A 19,933-nucleotide genomic window follows, 5' to 3' on the forward strand; every position below is an offset into this window, starting at 1 on the left:
CACAAAGATAAACTCAAAATGGATGAAAGATCTAAATGTGAGACAAGATTCCATCAAAATCCTAGAGGAGAACACAGGCAACACGCTTTTTGAACTCGGCCACAGTAACTTCTTGCAAGGTACATCCACGAAGGCAAAAGAAACAAAAGCAAAAATGAACTATTGCGACTTCATCAAGATAAAGAGCCTCTGCACAGCAAAAGAAACAGTCAACACAACTAAAAGACACCCTACAGAATGGGAGAAGATATTTGCAAATGACATATCAGATAAAGGGCTAGTTTCCAAGATCTATAAAGAACTTATTAAACTCAACACCAAAGAAACAAACAATCCAATCATGAAATGGGCAAAAGACATGAAGAGAAATCTCAGAGAGGAAGACATGGACATGGCCAACACGCACATGAGAAAATGCTCCGCATCACTTGCCATCAGGGAAATACAAATCAAAACCACAATGAGAAACCACCACACATCAGTGAGAATGGGGAAAATTCACAAGGCAGGAAACCACAAATGTTGGAGAGGATGCGGAGAAAAGGGAACCCTCTTGCACTGTTGGTGGGAATGTGAACTGGTGCAGCCACTCTGGAAAACTGTGTGGAGGTTCCTCAAAGAGTTAAAAATAGACCTGCCCTACAACCCAGCAATTGCACTGCTGGGGATTTACCCCAAAGATACAGATGCAATGAAACGCCAGGACACCTGCACCCCGATGTTTCTAGCAGCAATGTCCACAATAGCCAAACTGTGGAAGGAGCCTCGGTGTCCATTGACAGATGAATGGATAAAGAAGATGTGGTTTATGTATACAAGGGAATATTCCTCAGCCATTAGAAACGACAAATACCCACCATTTGCTTCAACGTGGATGGAACTGGAGGGTATTATGCTGAGTGAAGTAAGTCAGTCGGTGAAGGACAAACATTATATGTTCTCATTCATTTGGGGAATATAAATAATAGTGAAATGGAATAGAAGGGAAGGGAGAAGAAATGTGTGGGAGATATCAGAAAGGGAGACAGAACATGAAGACTCCTAACTCTGTGAAACGAACTAGGGGTGGTGGAAGGGGAGAAGGGTGGGGGTGAATGGGTGACGGGCACTGAGGGGGGTACCTGACGGGATGAGCACTGGGTGTTATTCTGTATGTTGGTAAATTGAACAGCAATAAAAAATAAATTTATTTAAAAAAAAAAGAAAAGAAAAACAAAGGACTCTGTGGAATAGGAGTGGCTAGAAGCCCTAACCAGAATTAGTTAAGCAAATGGGACAACTTCAATATTTTTATATGATACTAGAATTGACTATCTCTTTTCCACTGCACCATGAACTCTTTGAGAAAGGAACTAGGTCTTCTACCCTGTTGGATTCCCAGTATGGGGTATGGTGCCCAGCACAATCTAGACACTAAGAGAATGTTTGCTGAAAGAAGGAATGAATCTTAGCCTAAGAAGGTACTGAGTGGTATGGTGTGCATCTGGGGACATGCTCCAGTGGCTGACCCATAGCTTGTCAGTGCCATAAATGAGCTGGCCTGGTGAAAACTAGCTTCCTCTGGCGTATGGTATGTTCTGGCCTAAAGAATGAGACCAGTTGCTCTCCCTGCCTAATAGTTAATATCTGGAAAGGGTTGAAAAGTTCCCCACTTAGCATATTTCCTCTGCTGTCTTTCCTTGTCTTCACCCTATCATCCTTGGGGTTTTTTTCTTTCTTTCTTTCTTTTTTTTTTTTTTTTGTAAATTTTTAAATTGAAGTTCAATTTGCCAATATATAGCATAACACCCAGTGCTCATCCCATCAAGTACCCCAATCAGTGCCCATCACCAAGTCCTCCTACCCTGTCATCCTGTGACTCAGGAAGCTATGATCTTTTCCTTATTCCCAGGAAGCATACAGACCGTAGTCCAGTGCGTGGTATCTTTTACATCACCCCCCTCATTCTGTCTAGCTCCAGCTGAAGAAGTGGAGGAGAGCGTGTGCCCTGTTTGTTTTCCCGTGTATTCTGTTTGCCTGATTCATTGTGATGATAGGGCAAGGAGATAAACTGTGTTTGTTGCAGATAGCTTTTGATTCTTCAAGATCAAAGCATGTTATTACTGACCCTTATAAGAGTATTTCTTTGGTTATTATTCTTTTTTTTTTCTCCACGATGATTTCTCTTTAATGTAGCTTTTTAAAACCAACTTTCATATCTTGTACCAAAAAAATCATTCACCAGATAATGGGCCTTGGTTTCCGTCATGTGCTTCAGACATGAGATTGTAGCATTTGAGGGAAAATGTTCTGCTTGGTTCAAGCCTTCAAACTGAAGTAACAAAGCAGAAAGGCTGGCTTTTCCCTTCTGAACAATTTCTTTATATATGTGTCTGACATTCATTTCTTAGGTATATGTATGTGTAACTCAAAGGTTGGAAAAGAAAATTTGGCAATGCCAAAGATAAGATGTTTCATATACTAATATATTGTTTAAAATGGATCTAGCCAGAAGCAGCCAAATTCTTTATCAGTCCTTGTAAGCTATGTGGTTGAGAGCAAATCAGTGGACTTTTCTGTACATTATGGGTTTTCCATTTCAACAGTTAAACCTTGCCTTTCCCCTCATTGTCTTCAGGCTTGCAAATAATTAAGAAGAAATTTGGAATTTGGAAATATAAAATGCAGTAGAACTTTAGGGAAAATATCAAGCAGAAAAACAAGATCATCTATAAAGAGGAACTAAATCTGAATAAATACTTATATCAAAGATCAATATTTTATTTCATACTGTACAAAAATCACACTATGCTATCATTAGCACTTTGAGTAAAATTGCATAGTTGTGTTTATTCCTATGTTACTATCAAATGAAATGCTTTCAGTACCGTAGTTTATGTTCTTATTTTTTTTTCTTGTCTTATAGAAGTTAATATACTATGCTTTGAAATAGTATCATGTAAATGAGGGGAAGTAACAGGGAAATTTTTATTAAAATTGTTTTCATATAAAGAATTGAAAATAGCAGCATGATGATGGCTCATCAAACAGAAAAACATGATGTTATTACTTATATCTATAAATAAAATAATGGTAGAAATCCCTCACAATTGGGTTTGATATATGTAGGTAGAAGAATATATACATTTGCACAGGTATATACATAATCTATCCCACTAACTGTAGTAACTAAAAGTGTTTCAGGTTTTTAGTTATTTCAAAGAGACATATGCCTCTTTATTGAGTATATACTGATTAGATACTATCTGCCTCTCAGTAGGAATGTGCTCATCACACATAATTTAGAAGTATAACCCCAGGAAAATAGATGAATATCCCTACACATTCACTTTTTGGAATAACAGGGAATCAGCCTGAATGGCCTAAACAGTTGCTTAGATTCAAGCCCACAACAGGCTCTAACTCAAAGCAGAGACTGAGTTGTATTGGTTGGATGGTACTACCGCCTGTAGTAGAACTTGAGCAGCGAAATGATAAAAGCAATAAAGGAATCTTTCTCCAGTGTTAGGACAGGGCAGTTTTGATGCTCATGGGTCCTCCTTGAAAGCAACGACCATGTCTCTATTGGATATGTGTTCCTGGGTATATTAAACATTAGCTACCCCATAGTAGATACAAAAAAATAAAATGTTGTGACTATTATTTTTGAAATGGTGCCTAAGGCACTGAGTCATGTTTCATAATGTCTACCATGTAAATTTTGAACTGTTTCTTTGCTTGAATAGGGAGAAGATCCAATTTATCCGAACTGAAGGGACCCCAGGATTGGTGCGTCTTTCAAGTGATGCAGACCTTGTTATGTTGCTGAGGTATGTGACACCCGCTTTTGACATAGAAAGTCTTCAGCCATCAGATTTAGGGAGCACTTTAGAAAACACTACTCTGATATTAGTAGCCAGAAAATGTCTCCATTATTCTTTAAAGATTTGTGGAATACTCATGGTGTGAAAGTTGTAGGATGCTGGTTTAGTAATGATTCATTTCAGATTACATTTCTTATTCTGACATCTGTTTGATTTTTTTTTCCCCCTGTTGATAAACGAGGTGATTTTGGAGAAGGAAAAGGTTATTAGTAAAGGCCAGTGGATAGAATGTCCCACTCACAAAATGGAATGCAAAGGCATACGGGGCTTACTTACCTCTTTAGAGTAGAATAGAGGTCATATTTATTTATTTTTTTATTTCAAATTTTTCCTCCAAATGTGCTTTGCCTTTTTCTTTTTTTTTTTCCTGATTTGACTTTTTTTTTTTTTTTAATGATTTTGAGAGCTTAGATTTGGGAAATTAGATCAGAAAGGTGAAATTTGATCACTGGTACTCATTGTCAACTTGATAGCCCTTCATAAAAATTACCCAATTATATTTTCTTTTCCGTTGATTAGGTCAGCTTTGGTTTTAAATTTTAGAGTAGTTTAGAAAAGGAAATTAGCAATTTTTTGAAAGATTTTTCATTCTTAATATTAACCCTTAAATGTAGGAAGCTAGAATAAAATAATGCTTTGCTCTACTAGTAGTTGGGACACTTACCATCATAACCTCCAAAGAATTAAAGGGAAAGTCAGGCTGAACCATACCACACAATGTTTTATTTATCCCAGAGTGCTAACGATTTCATTCATGATATTCATGATGATCTTGACCCTAACCATTTCTAGCTGCCTACATAATAGTTGCCATATTTGTAAAACTGAAGTAAAAAAATTATTTTCCTTTACTGGATAGTTGGAGCATAATTCAAAGGGATATAATCACTTCCCACAGAGACTTCACTTCACTTGATTCTGAACAAGACCTGTTGGGAGGCAGGGGTCACTTATCAGTCTAAGGGGTGACCCATGACAGTATTGTACTAAGCTAGTTCTGAAAACAGAATATAATATAGTGTGCTACATGGTCAGGAAGACTCTTGGTCAATTAATATGTAATACAATGTTTCTACCATAGTTTGGTTGGTAATAAAATAGTTTTGTTATAAAGTTCTGGCTCGACTATGACTCTTTTGCTTCATTCTAGAAATCTTAGGTTTTTCATTTAAAATAAAGAATTCTGCTTCAGGAATTAATGAAAACAAAATAGAAATCATGATGATCTTTCACCTGTTCTTAGTTAAATAATCTTTAGATGGTATAGCCCTAAATATTTTAAGTTACAATATAGCTTAGAATATTTGTACTTTGGTAAACATTGCATTTTGCATGAGTTTCTATGTGTTTGAATTTAAAAATATATATATATCAGTTTTCTGTATGTATATGTATGTGTATGTATAGATACACACGTATACACACATACACACACACACATAAAGAGCAAGGCTACATTTTCTCCTTTATGGGGAAACAGCATGTTCTCTGAAGTTAATAGGCCTTTGGAGAAGTATGAGAAAGTCATTTATTATGTAATAGTTCTATATTTATTACATGCAAATGATGTCATTAAGTTCTAGACTTACTTAACTTAGATGATCAAATGTATTTATTTTCATAATTTTATGTGATGACACAATGTATTACATGTGGATACTTACTAAATAATGTTTAGGGACGCCTGGGTAGCTCAGGGGTTGAGCATCTTCCTTTGCCTCAGGGTATAATCCGGGGTCCCAGGATCGAGTCCTGCATTGGGATCCTTGCATGGAGCCTGCTTCTCCCTCTGCCTTTGTCTCTGCCTCTCTCTTTGTCTCTGTCTCTCATGAATAAATAAATAAACTCTTAAAAAATAATGTTTAATAGTTATGGAAACATTTTGAGATCTCAGTTCTTTATTTTTTATTTTACTTTTATTTTACTTTGGAGTTTGAGTTATCAATGACTGTAAACTCAAGCAATGGACTAGTTGTATGCATAGCGAAAGACTTTGTGTCTATTTTTATACTTTGTCTATTTTTAAGATTATATTTAATTATGAGAGAGAGGGAGGAGAACAGAGGAAGAGGAACAAGCAGACTTCACATTGAGCTTGACATGGGGCTTGATCCCAGGACTCTGAGATCATGACCTGAGGTAAAACCAGCATAACCGACTGAGCCACTTAGGTACCCCTATTTCTTAAAAAAGAAAATAATTCCTGGTCCAAATGGACTTGATTATCAGCAAGCTGCAATATAGAGATGCCATAGCTGTAGGAAATTATTCAATTCAAAGTAAGCCTATGTGAGATTATTTTCAAAAACCTCCATTTAAAACTCAAGAATTTTTAGATGACTTTGTTACAGCTGTTATTGATTATTCTATTTCATATATTATTTCATTAACTCAACTCCTATAAAAAATATACCTCTATCAAAGCTTATATATGAAATGATTGATACATTTGGCCATGTTAGAATTTTAAAATTTATATAATGAAAGACACCACATATAAAAGCATAAAGAAAGCTAACAAACTAGTAGAAGAATATATTCACAATGTATAAAGCAAAGATATTATGAATACACAAAGAATGTCTTTAAATCAATTTAGAAGAATAGAATTGAAAAGAAAAATAGATGAAGGGTATAAAAAAGGCATTTCATAGAAATCGAAGTAAGAATAGCCGGTGAACTTATGGGAAAGATGCTAGCAATCATAAAATGCAATTTCCAATAATGAGATAGTATTTCATACATTAGATTTGAAAAAGCCAGAAAGTCTGATAATATCAAATGAGAAATAGGGACTCTCATACTGTCTGGACTTGGGATTGCAATTTCTACAACCTTTTCAGAACACAATTTGACAATATCTTGTATAGTTGAAAAGGCGTATGTGTTAAGCCTGAGAAATTCTGCTCTTAAATATATACCATATTTATACTAAGAACTCTTTCGCATGTGCCCAAGGCAGTATATACAGGATCTTCACTGCACCATTGTTGATAATAGCACAAAGTTGGAAAAAATTAAATATTTGTCAAATGAGATAAAGAAATTTATTTGTTCATAGAATGGACAACTGCATAGTAGGAAAAGTAATATGCTAGATTCTTATCTGTCAACATGGATAGATGTCAGAAATATATTGAACTAAGCAGTTTAAGAATGCTATATACTTACTTAGCACTATGTAGTTTTTTTAGTGCATAAGGCAAAACTGTATATTGTTTATTTATGGATATTTATTGCAAAATATAAAACTATGGGAGGAGGATACCATATTAAAGTCATGGCAGAGGAAAACAAAGGGGCTTGTATATACAATGCACATACACAGACATATATGCATGTACATGCAGATATATAAAGATGTGTAAGTATGCATGTATGTTTGTCTGAAGCAAAAATAGTAGTGTTAACATTTGTTAATCCTGGATGATATGAATCAAATGTTTTATTTTATATTACATTTTGTGTATTAAATTTTTCAAGTAAAATATTTTTCTTGATACGAACGATTCCGGAGTATTGGTTATATTTAAAGGAAATGATAAATGTCATGGAGCAAAGGGAGACAGATGTAGGTATCTAAAGAAAGGGTGCTAATTCCTACTCTTCAGTTAATTTAGCCATAGGTTTACAGATCTTTGTGATATCAACTATTACATGAGACTATTCCTTAGCAATTAATTTAAAATTCACATTATTCCAGTGGCTATTGATTTATTGAAAAAGAAAAAATGACTTAAGACCTTAACTTGGGCCAAGTCACCAACGGTACGGAGTCGGGCGGCTGCGGGTTTGTCTGCGGCTTTTGGGACCGGGCAAAAAGAAAAAAAAAAGAAAAGAAAAAAAAAGTCCTTAACTTGGTATTATAAATATGATTATTTCCTACTTCTGCTTCTAAAACTTTTTGACTTTTTTTTTTTTTAAAGATTTTATTTATTTATTCATGAAAGACACAGAGGAGAGAGAGAGGCAGAGACACAGGCAGAGGGAGAAGCAGGCTCCATGCAGGGAGCCTGATGTGGACTCGATTCCAGGTCTCCAGGATCACGCCCTAAGCCAAAGGCAGGCGCTAAACCACTGAGCCACCTAGGGATTCCCACTTTTTTACTTTAATAGTTTAAAAGTGGAAAGATAGCTTTAAAAAATAATATCATGTCTAAAAATCTTTTCCTGCAGTGGTCTAGCAGATGTGTGCATGTAAATAAAGAACTAGAGAAGAATTATCAAGTTGTTATTGCTATAACCCAGGGTTTTCTCACCTTCAAAAGTATTGACATTTTGGACTGGATACATCTTTGTTTCAGAGAGCTATTCTGTGTATTGTAAGATGTTTATCAGTATCCTGGTCTCTACCCACTAGATACCAAAAACCTACCTTCTCCCAATTATGACAACTAAAGTATCCTCAGACATTCCCCCAAAGTCTCCAAATGGTGTGGAAGGAGGGCAAAATTGCCTCAGTTGAGAAATGGTGTTGATAACCCTTAAGAATCCTTTCCTTGATCTTTATAATAATAAACTGTTGCCACTTTTTTCTGAATTTTTCTGAAAACAGGTAACAGGTTTCTAGATTTGGCCAAGTTTGAGGAAAACCTGCTTCTTCCTCTTAATTAAAAGACACAAGTCCTCTTACTTTTATTGCTGTTTTAATTCTACTTTGTCAAGTATTTGTCAAATGTCAGGAGCTTAGTGCAATCAATAGTACTTTTATCCTATCCTAATATTTAATGAAAAGTCTGAGATTATAAGATTTCATGTCCATGGTTATTGTCTTTTAGGAGAGTCCTAGAAAAAGAAACTTCAATATGGAGAAGAAAGAATACACTGGATTGCATAATCTAATATCAAAAACCTCACATTTAAAAAAACATTATAAACCAGAGTAAACAAGGGAGCTAATTATTTAGCAGTTGTAATTATGTAGGAGGTGTTTTGTTTTATTTTGCTTTTAATTCTCCAATTAAATCCTAAACTCTTTGAATATTAAGACTCTGTCATATATGTCTTAGACTGAGGATAAAGAACATAATTTGTGTCTCCATTATGGGTTCTCAATAAACATTGTGTGTTACGTGTGAGTCTTATTCTCAAATCTAAAAGCCCACATACTATTGTTCAAGCAAACATGTAAATTCAGACTCACAGATTAAAGTGGCAAAATAGGAATCCCATTGTCCAGAGTTGGTAGGAAAAGAGGCACATAACCATAGGTTTCACATGAGCTGCAACAGACAGCTATTTGCCCCAAGAACGACTTACAGGAGTAGGGGGACAAGTGCTCCCTTTGGGATGTGAGCCGGACCTCAGAGTGAGAAATCAACTCTTACTCATGTGGAAACAAGGCTTCCCCCCCCCCTTTTTGGCTAAAGTATGCACTTGCTTTCTTGTCTTTCCCCAGTTTATTTGAAGAAGAGATAATGTCTTATGTGCCTCCACATGCCTTACTTCACCCCAGCTACTGTCAGTCTCCACGTGGTTCCCCTGTGTCCTCTCCCCAGAACTCGCCGGGTAAGTCCGCCTGCTGTGCACAGTGAATCCTCTGAGAAGCTACCCTACAGTTCAATGTTCTGTCCTTCACAAAGGGCAGTAAGGGAACACTTTGGGTACATCTTTAGTGTTAGCACAGGTACATATTGTGTGGCACTTGGTGTCTCTTAAAACTGGCTTGTTCCCATGGCCATTCATTGTGACAGGAAGATAATGCCATTCCAGAATAAGAAGATAAATGTCAGCAGTATGATATACTCAGATAGAGGATTTACTTTGTGTTATGTTAGGTAGTGCCTAATATATCTTGGAAAATATTAAGACACAAAATATTATATTAGCTTTTGGATTGAAAAAGTTCTGGTGAGAAGACAGATTCTAATAAAAAGAAATGTCTACTTTCAAGAAATAATATAGAATTAAAATTAGTTTAATGGACTTTGGTAGTTTTTTTCCTGCAGTAATGACTAACTGCATTAGATAGGAAGACTTGAGACACATGGGCGAGTAGAACATGTTGATAGATAAACTAAAATATTTAAGTTCAAATTCTTTTTTTGAAAGAAGTATGGTATGAATGAAGGAGTGGATGGATGGATGGATGATAGAAAATCTAGCTTAGGAAGTGAGTTTTTTTAAGGAAAATTGTTATAATGTTGACAGAACATCAGCTATATTTATTTTTATTGTACCCAATATATTGTTTACTCTTTAATAGCTATCAGAATTTAAAGCTCTTTTTAATAGAAATGCAAGCTCCATATGTGTCACTAAAAGCTGCTCTATAGTCTTTGATTAATGACATGTTTTCACAAATCCTATCATAATGAAGTAAAGCCTAATTGAATACCAAAAACAGGAAAAGGTCTATTAATTTGTTCTTTTAACACAGATTTATTGAGCATCCAACTATGATCCAAGCACTGAATTAGACTCCAGTGCTACAAAGATGAATGATGCAGTCTCTGCCTTTGAAAGATTCATGGTGGGGCAGTGAGTCAGCAAATGACTCTGTAAAGCTCTGTGGTTAGTTCTGTAAAAAGAGGTGTGGGAACACAGATTTGGGAACAATTCTTCCTTCAAAACCAGCAGTGGGTGTTTGAGGGAAAGATAAAGATAATATATGGAGGAAGCCTTGAAAGATGATGAAGGTGGGCCAAAGGAAGAAGAGTGTTCTAGGTAAATGAGTAGCATAACCTAAGTAAGCCTCAGAAGAATGAAAGCAGTTTAGGGACAAATAATAGTTACAGGTAAGAGCAAGTTCTCAAAGCTCGGGTTGGAAAAATAGGCTAGGGCTGGTTGGTCATTGAAGCCTTAGTTTGCAGTTTGTATAGAGCCACTGAAAATTTAAAACAGGAGTACGCTGTTTTACAAAGAGCAGTTTGGTGGCAATATGGAGGATGGATTAGAAGACGAGATAATGGAGTCAGAGAAATCACTTGGGAGGTTGTTGCATTAACCCCGGTTAACTGCTCCAGGGCTAAACAAGAGGGAAACAGGAGTTAGGTCAAAAGGATATGTAGGATGTAGAGAAATCAGGACTTTGAGTCCAGGTAGGGAAGATTCTGAGGTTCCCACCACCTAGATGACAACACCATTCACCAGGAAAGGAAAAAGATTAGCCTGCAAAGGAGGGATTCAGTGAGTTTAGTTTTGAGCACGGTTTGTTGAGGAATCTCTGAGCCGTCCAACTGGAGATATCAGAGACAATTGGAAAAGACAGTCATGGAGCTCAGGAGAGGTTTGTGGCTTGGCATATAGGTATGCTGGTGGCAATGGAAGCCCAGGACAGTATGGAGGAACTGGAGAGGACAAGCCCATGGAAAGAAGAGAAAACAGAGGATGGTAACATGGGGAACTTCAGTATTTAAGGAATGGGCTGAGATAGAGGAGCAAATTAAAGAAAGAGAGACAAAGGATTTTGGAAGAGAATTAGGAAAGTCTTTTCAGGGAAGCCAGGCTTCAAGGAGTAGAGAATGGGCCAAATCCTCAAAGCATTCAAGAAGGATGAGGCCTAAGAAGAGGCCATTGGATTTGAACATCATGCAGTTATAAATGGCCTTTTTCAGAGCAGCTTCTGTGAGATAAGGGGTTATAAACTGGAAAGTGACCAGTTGCAGAAGGATATAAGAAGTAGAGCAGAAGCCAGGAGTATAGAATATTCGTTTTATGAAGTAGGGTGATGAATAGAAAGGAAAATAGAACAGTACTTAGAAGCAGAAGATGGGTTAAGGAAGAGGTTTTAGGATGGGGAAGTTGAGCATGTGTGTGTGTACAGAAGTCAGAAGATGTGGGTGGAAGGAAACTTGTTTGTTGAAGCAGCAATCATACCACAGGCCCATGAAGGCAGGACATTGAAGACAAAGTAAAGGTCAACTTTGGAACAAAGTAGGGATACCTAGTCTGATGATCCAGGATGAGAAGAAATAAGTCTATGACACTTCAGGTGAGTTTAAAGATGTAGGGGAAAAACTGATGGAATTCAGAGCCGACCTCCGTCTTTACCAGCTGTGTGTGACTTTGGGCAGTTTGCTTCGTTCCCTGAACTTGAATGTATGTTTCTGTAAAATGGGAATAACAGTAATCACCTCCCCTGGTTACTTGGAGTAGAATACCTTGCCTGGTGCCTGCAACATAACAAGCATCCAATAAGTATTAATTTATCCCTTTTTTCCTTCTTTCTGGAAATCTGATCCTGAGAATTATAGCTTTTCAATGTTTCAACCATTGGAAAGTGGAAACTATGAATACATCTCTCCCCGATTTACAGAGCTGACTGCCTAGGTATTTAATCATTCTGACTGGTCTTTATCTTAGTTAGATCCTATGATGAAGTTCAAAACGGGTTGTCCCTTTACCTGATGCTTTGTGGTTAAAGAAGTGAAGCTGTGTGGATTATTGCTCATTTCAGCAAGGCTCTCCTTCCCAGGGCTTTTCTGCAGCCCATCCTCCTCAAGAAAAAGGTTGATCGACAGCTTCTGTCCCTTTCTAAGCCCTACAAAGGCATGTGCTCTTGGGGACTGATTAAACATTCCTTGAGACTCTAAGAACTTTCTAAATGGTGACTAAGTTAGCTTCTTTTCACTGAGCATCACAAATGCACATGAGTAATCCATGGTGGTAGTAAAATGCATTCTGGAAGCACATTTAGAGCCAAACATTTTCCAAAGATATGTAGAGCCCAAATGTATCTAAATTGCTAGCAGTGTTTGTGGTGGTTTTAATTTTCCGGGAGAATCATCTCCATATTTTTGGCCTATTCAGTTTCAGGGGGCTTTATTTGATCTTGAAATTGGGATGAACTGCCTGATATCAATGGAAGTTACTGTAACTGATTCCACATGATCCTACAAGGCCAGGACTAGCTAGCCTCATTTACCCTGTGGAGTAATCTTCTGATTCTTTGAGTACAAAAGAGTCTCCTCCTACCACGTTCCTGAAGTTCATCGTGCTTGTGAAAAGCCTTTCGGATGTTTTAAAGTGGTCTGTTCCTCTTTCTTGGGACTAGAATTTCATCCCTTTTGTTGGCATGAGGATAATATTGTGAAAATTGTGACAATAACAGATTTGAATGATCTTCTTTCAGAATGCCTCGGGATCTGGTAAACTTTCCGGACTTTTCCGTATTTGAGTACGTTTACATGTCTTTTCAAGTGGAGGAGAGAGAGAGGGGCTCTGGAAACTTTGACTTGCTGCTTTTTCGCAGCTGTTAGAGCGCTCACGTAAAATTTGTCAAAATTTTGGAATGTGAAGGTTTGTTTTTCTAGGACTGTTATAACGCCAATCCCGACCTTAGTTATGCCAGAAGGGGAAAATCTTTCCAAACACCATATAGTTCATTATGCCAAATAGGGGACCCAGAAGTTTATTTAAGGACCTTTTGTAACTCCACATTTCTAGGAATTTAAATGCAGTAACACCTAATTCATCTAATATCATTGGAGATGTGCTCACATATGTGAATTTTCCATGTAACCAAAGCTATGACTAAGTGTCAGAGAATTTAACCCACCATTTACTGAAACTCTTCCATAAATTCATTATATTTCTCCCTACTTCCCTATTCACAGTGCACTGGAGATATTTCATGGTTTGGGGGGGATCATCGTACAGAGCTGTTATTACTTGACCAGAACTGAACTATCTGAAAGCTGGGACAGCACAGGTCACACTCAACAGACCAGAGAGCACTGAAGAGCCCGTGGTTCTTTGCTGAAGGTGGTCTTGAGGGCATGGGATATGACAGGGAATTGTTTTTCCCACCACACCACGAGACCCCTTAGGGCCCTCTTGCCTTCTCTCTCTCCCTCCGAAGTCTTAGCATCTTGGCAGCTGCTTTCCCATCTCCTGTCCTTTTCTCTCTCTCTCTCTTTCCTCCCTCCTTCCACCCCTCCCATCTTGCCCACAGTCCCTGAAGTAGCAGTTGACCCTTAAACGTGGGGGCCCAGAGCCCTGACCCCCCCGCCCCATGAGGTAAAAAAAAATAACCTGCATACGACTTTTAACTCCCCCCAAACTTAACCACTAATCGCCTACTGTTCCCAGGAAGCCTTGCCCATAACATAAACAGTCAATTAGCACATTTTTGTATGTTACGTGTATTATAGTCTGCATTCTGACAATGAAGTAAGCTGGAGACAAGAAAACGTTGTTAAGAAAATCACAAGGAAGAGAAAATACTACAGTTCTGTACTGTATTTATTGAAAAAAAAAACCCTCATAGAAGCAGACCCATGCCGTTCAAACTCATGTTGTTCAAGGGTCAAGTGTGCTTGTTTTTAGGAAAAGTATTCCTTCTCTTCTCTGTGCTTAGCCCCACAGTGATGAGCTAGGAACCAAGCAGTACAAATGAAGGACGGTCCCCGAGTGGGTGGAGACGGGGAAGTTGGGATTCCAGAGACTGAAGGAAACCCCGATGCTCTCTCCATCACCATTTATTGTTGTTAAGTCTCCCTTGTCCCTCACCCCCTAGTGCTATCAGAGAATGCCTGTCACTAGCCTTTCAGCTTCCCCTTTTAATATATTTCTTCTGATCTGCAAGGTCTAAAAAAATCAACTCATAAGTTGGTTTTGAAAAATAAAGAGCGTGTAAATGAAAGCATTAACAAGCTGAAAACAACGGCCTAGGGCCTAGGGCCTTTAACTGCTCTTTGAGAATAAAGCAAAACTGCAAGGACTTCGGTGCTTGTGCTCAGAGCCAGCCGCTTTGGAGACAGCATTTTTTTTTCCCCTTTAACTTTCATCGTTGTTGAGCTGTGTTCCAGAAGATGGAGTCTTCCAAAATTATTGTAATGCTTGATGGTTTGTTCTCATTCACTAATAGGGAATTGTAAAAAATAAATAAATAAATAAATAAAATAAAATAAGAAGAAGAAGAAGAAGAAGAAGAAGAAGAAGAAGAAGAAGAAGAAGAAGTCATAGAGAACTTTTTTAGAAAGTGAACCAGGAAAGAAATAGGCCTCTGAGCCATTTCAGTACAGAGGCCAGAGCCATGCTGGATTAAGCAAACTCCATCCCATCCAATGCAGAGTGAGCTCTGGTCATCAAAGTAATCTGGGATCCTGGTGGCACACCTGGAATCCAAAAAACCCAGACTCTTTAGTGGTTTGATGCCAATATTTCTACTGTCACCTGAAGTATTTTGTCAGGAGGAATTCTTTAGTTTGTATACGATCATGCAATTTTGTCATGGTAAATGGAAATAGTGCCATACGATATGGAAGTACTTCAGGCCTGCGTAGCAATGATAAGGGTGAAAAAACCCTAATATCTGTTACTGAATTTTTTTCCTGCAGATGATTAACATAATGCTGACCATCCATGAAGTCAGCCATTTATTTGATCACTTCCTAAATGTGTAACATTGACCTTTTTGTATCTGACTTCCTTTTTTAAGACCATAAAGTTACTTTACTTTCTCTATAGGAGATTGTATCCTAGAACTTTGCTTGCAGTTACGGTTCCCAAACGATTCTATTAGCTCAATCTTCCAAGATCATTTTTTATTTCTAAAGTGGAAGTAACATCATTCCTGCCCTGGAATTTCTTGGCAGGGCACCTAACTTGCATTAAGAGCTTGACAAGGGCCAACAGCATAATTTATTGTAATTTTTAAACCATGAAGTAATGTGTAAATGATTTTTTTTCATAAAGAACCATTAGCAAAAGAATTTTTGCATTTAACAATTTCTGTCTCCAGAGTCTCTGTAATTGAATCTCTTCAACCTAGAGTAGAAATGGAGTCAGAACTAATTTTTATTAAGTGTCCATATTGATACTGATGGAATGCATTATGGCATTTCCCGCATCCTTTTAAACCTCTCAAATTATACAGTAAGAGTATATGTGCCTTTTTAAAAGCAGTCAGATTTGAATCATGTTTCTTTTGAGTCCTGAAAGATTTTCATTCAGTCTCTTGTTTTTCTTTTTCCTCCTACCTATTAATGATTGTGCTCTTGGAAGCTGATTCACGATGACTGCTTTCTGAGCTGTCTGGGTTTACTAGCCTACAGTTTCTCAAACTGTGGCACCAGCTTCATTCTGCTACCCGAGTGGGCCTGTGCTGCCCTGCCGTGTCCCTTAGCCGTCCAAGAGTAGGGCCCTGTGCTCTTGGGAATCATGATCCCGCATGTTGCAAATGATTCCTTTCGCGGGAAGCATTGCCTCTGTGTTGGTCTCTGGATGCTCCCCAGATGTTTCATTGGGCCCATTTGACCTTCCTGTAGGGGATAATGGTTCTCAACCTTGGCTGCAAATTGGAGTCATCTGGGGAGCTGCATAAAACATGTATGCTTGGGCCCCACCCCCAGATTCTGATGTAATAGGTCTTGGGTGTGTCCTGAACATTGGGATTTTTTTTAAAGCTTCTTAAGTGATTCCCGTGTGCAGTCAGGAGTGAGAACCACTACTTAGGAGTCTCTTCTGTATCCTAGAGCTTTTAAGATCAAGTTTGTTTCCTTTATGACATAGGTCTTCCCTCTTTGGGTAAAAGACTCATAAACGTGCAAACAGACCTCTGGATATGTCATTGATTGATAGCCACTCTTACTAAAATCCATGCTTAACACCCCAAGACATTTACCTATGTCTTTAGTACTCACCTCTCTGCAGATAATAACAGTAACAGCTAACACTTAGGCAAAGGCGCCTCTCAAAGCGCCCTGCGACATACACTAACTCGTTTAATGCGGGGTGTGGCGCTGATCTCACGGGAACTCCAGGACTGTGTCCTCAAGTGGAGGATAGCCACCTGGGCAGCTCTCCTCTCCAGCAGCACCATACGTGTAAAGCTTCACGTGCCCCCTGTCCACCAGCGTTTTCCACACTGCTTTCAGCGCCACATAGGCCTGGCCCAAATCCCAAAGCTACCATTCACTGGCATATGACTTCTGTTTCCCTAGTGACGAAGTGGTGATGGTGGTGATGATAATAATGCCTGCTGCGTAAACTTGTGAGGATTTCCCAAGGTCCTCTCTGCGATGCATGGTTCCATATGCATAGCCGGCACTTAACAAATGACAATTACTGTTTAGAAGTTTGATGTTACTATCCGAGCTCCCCAGTATCTGTTGGCAATTCTTATTTCACATTGTAAATGCTTCTCTGAGTCACCACTGTTACCTCAGGCCTCCAAGGGCCGTGGTGACTCCCAGCCGGTCCCCTCCTTAGGATCCCTCCTCTCCGTCCCACTCTGAGTCCACCCACCACACTCGGAAAGCCTGGGCTTTACAAAGCACCACGTGGGTGTTACCCCCTAGTTCAGGAACCTCTGAAGTCTTCCCCACCACTCACTGCACCAAACCCTAACTCCTCAGCGAGGGTTTTTCTTAAATTCCTCCCATAATTTGGCTCTGACCATCTGATTAAATTTCCCAGTTAGTCCCCAGCACTCCCCCATGCACTAGGTTAGCGGGGTCTCTTGAGTGTCTTCCAAACATGCGTGTGGTGCTGCTCCCAGCTCTTGCTGCGCTGCCCCAGGAGACACTCGAGACTCTCTTCTGTGTGCAAGGGCTGCCTCCAATAAAGTCTCCTCCTGACAGTCTTTTCCATCTTGATCTCTACTTATTCTCATTTGCGGTTACTTTTCTGGAACCCTGATCCCAAATGCAAAGACCGAGGTGGGGGCCAGGCATCAGTATCATCGAGTGGCGGCGGCACAGGCTTCACTTAATGGAGCAGCGGCCCACTGTGGTCTCAAGAAAAATGCAAGCCAGTTGTCGCAAGAGTTTCCAAATAATTTTCAAGAGAAAATTTGTTTTGTTATGTGTTTTACTTGAAATCTCCTAACTTTTAAATGCGGGAAGTTAATTTAAAATATTTTAAAAACAATTGTATGCCAAGCAAAACAGATCATTAGGGCTGGGTACAGCCCCAAGGCTATAGTTTCGTCCCCTATGCCCTCTAGTTTGTTCACCACCTAGTTTAGGACTTAATTGTTTATCGAATTGTTTGATAGGTTTTATTTCTGTCTTCCTAACCGAAATATCTACTTTAGGAATCCCATCTTATTCATTTCGAGCATATGTTGCTGAACCTAACACGGCGTTAGCAAAAAAAAAAAAAAAATTATCAGTTGACTCTTTAAAGAAATATTTAATGAACTTATATGGTATGTAATGCTCGAGACTTCACAACTTTTGTTTTCCGGTTCCTTTTATTGTGTTGTGAAATATTTCATGGAAATGTCCATTGTTTTTTCATGGCTCTGCGTGTGATTCTCATATTTATCATCAATTTTTTTTTTTTTTGTCCCAGTTGGTCGGTTAGTCACCTTGTGGTACAAAGCTAGACTTTTCTCCAGAAAGAGGAACAAGCTGTTACTTTTACATTTTATTAATGAAACTTACCGTTGGATGACATATGAAACATCTTTAGGTCATCTGTGGATGATCCCAGCACTTGGCACATATTAACAGCACAACAAATAGGAGTATTATTTATTCTTTGTGCAGCCAAGAAACATGTGAGTCTGCAGTTATGTCTGGGCTCTTTGTTTGTAGCAACATGGTTCTACCCTGCAGTATAAAATGTATGTGATTGCAAGTCTAAAATAATTCTTATGCTGCATATCTAAAAGACCTTTTGTACACTTTTCATAAGGCAAAGTCTGGAAACTCACTGTTCTTGCCTTATACACCACAGGCTTTCACATTGTGACTTCCCGTCTCATTGCCATGAGATCATCTCAGCAGAGATGTTCCACCCTGACAGTTCCCATTAGACATGAGTAACTCTGTTGGACTCATATTAGTTTGGATTAAAAAGGGAAACTCTCTGACACTCATACGGACACCATCGTAACTGTGCAAACAGGATTTTTATTCTCGACCAAAATGCCACACAGAAATATCCCAAGACTTTGGCTCAGCTCTGTTAGAGCCTTCAGCATGGGGAGGTGAAAAGTGAGGGCACTAAAAGGATTGCCTCCCTTTACTTGTTGACTGTGGTCTCAGCCCCCTGGCAGTATTTCATTTTTTTTTTTTTCCCCATGGGGATGTGATGAGCATCAGGACATTGCACAAATCCGGACCCTTCTCTTTTTGTGCTTTGCTATAGGTACTCAGCGTGCCAATGCCCGGGCTCCAGCCCCTTACAAGCGGGACTTTGAAGCCAAACTAAGGAACTTTTACAGGAAGTTAGAGACTAAAGGATACGGACAAGGCCCAGGGAAATTAAAGTAAGTCAGAGCGATACAGAGTTGTGGATTGGGTGATGGTGGAGGGCTGGGATGCAGTTGGGAAATGTAGAAAATTGATTGTGGCTTGGGATGACCAGACGTTGTTTTAATCTGTGTAATTATTTTGGCATGTACAAACTGCAGGATCCTCTAAGACGGAGTTCTGGAATTAGGCACCATTGAGCTTAAGGTTTTAAAACAAACACCGAATTCCATAAAAAAATATAGTCAAAGTAAAAAGCTGATTTGTTTCTCCTGAAAAATGCCTCTTTGTTCCCTTACAGTGTATTTATTAGATAAAAGATTGGCACCATGTCCTGTACACACCAGACCCATCACCGTCATCTGACCTGACCTGAGTGCAGGAACACTGCTCAGCTCTGTTTTGTTCTGTGAAATAAGCTTCACTTGTCCAGTGAAGTATGTCATGAGTGTTATTTCTGCCTTGCTTTACCCACCTTCAAATGACGATATTTAAACGTCGTCATGTTGTTGGGCCTAGAATTATTTTCATTCCCTAGCTAACTGTACTTCCTTCATCCCCTCCTCCACCACTGCCCCGTGTGCCCACTAGAGATCACTGTGCCACCTGAGAGAGGCAGAGGAAGAAGGGTCTCCACTGCCACACCACAGACCCAGAGAGGGCTGGCTCAAGTATATTCAAAGGTCCCACTTTCCTCACCCTCAACACACATCCACTGCCCAAATACCTCACCTCTCTAAGCTTGGCCCTTCTCATGCTTCACTCAGGAAGGTCTTGAGGGGCCCCTGGGTGGCTCAGTCAATTAAGCATCCGACTCTTGATTTCAGCTCAGATCATGATCTCACAGTCATGAATTCAAGTGCAGTGTTGAGCTCCATGCCCAGCATGGACCCTACTTTAAAAAAAAAAAAAAAAAAAGGAAGT

At 38.9% G+C, this 19,933-nt stretch overlaps 1 protein-coding gene across 1 annotated transcript in view; it reads left to right on the top strand.

The window, feature by feature from the left end:
* The window catches only part of HECW2 (HECT, C2 and WW domain containing E3 ubiquitin protein ligase 2), a 364,266-nt gene that overhangs the window by 301,506 nt on the left and 42,827 nt on the right, over positions 1 to 19,933 (top strand). The window contains exons 18-20 of the mRNA XM_072812656.1: positions 3,726 to 3,809; positions 9,262 to 9,371; positions 18,906 to 19,026. Coding sequence (XP_072668757.1) covers positions 3,726 to 3,809; positions 9,262 to 9,371; positions 18,906 to 19,026 — 315 coding nt within the window. The remainder of the gene's footprint in view (positions 1 to 3,725; positions 3,810 to 9,261; positions 9,372 to 18,905; positions 19,027 to 19,933) is intronic.

This window comes from Canis lupus, chromosome 36 (genome assembly GCF_048164855.1).
Source record: "Canis lupus baileyi chromosome 36, mCanLup2.hap1, whole genome shotgun sequence".
In the NCBI taxonomy this organism is placed as follows: domain Eukaryota; kingdom Metazoa; phylum Chordata; class Mammalia; order Carnivora; family Canidae; genus Canis; species Canis lupus.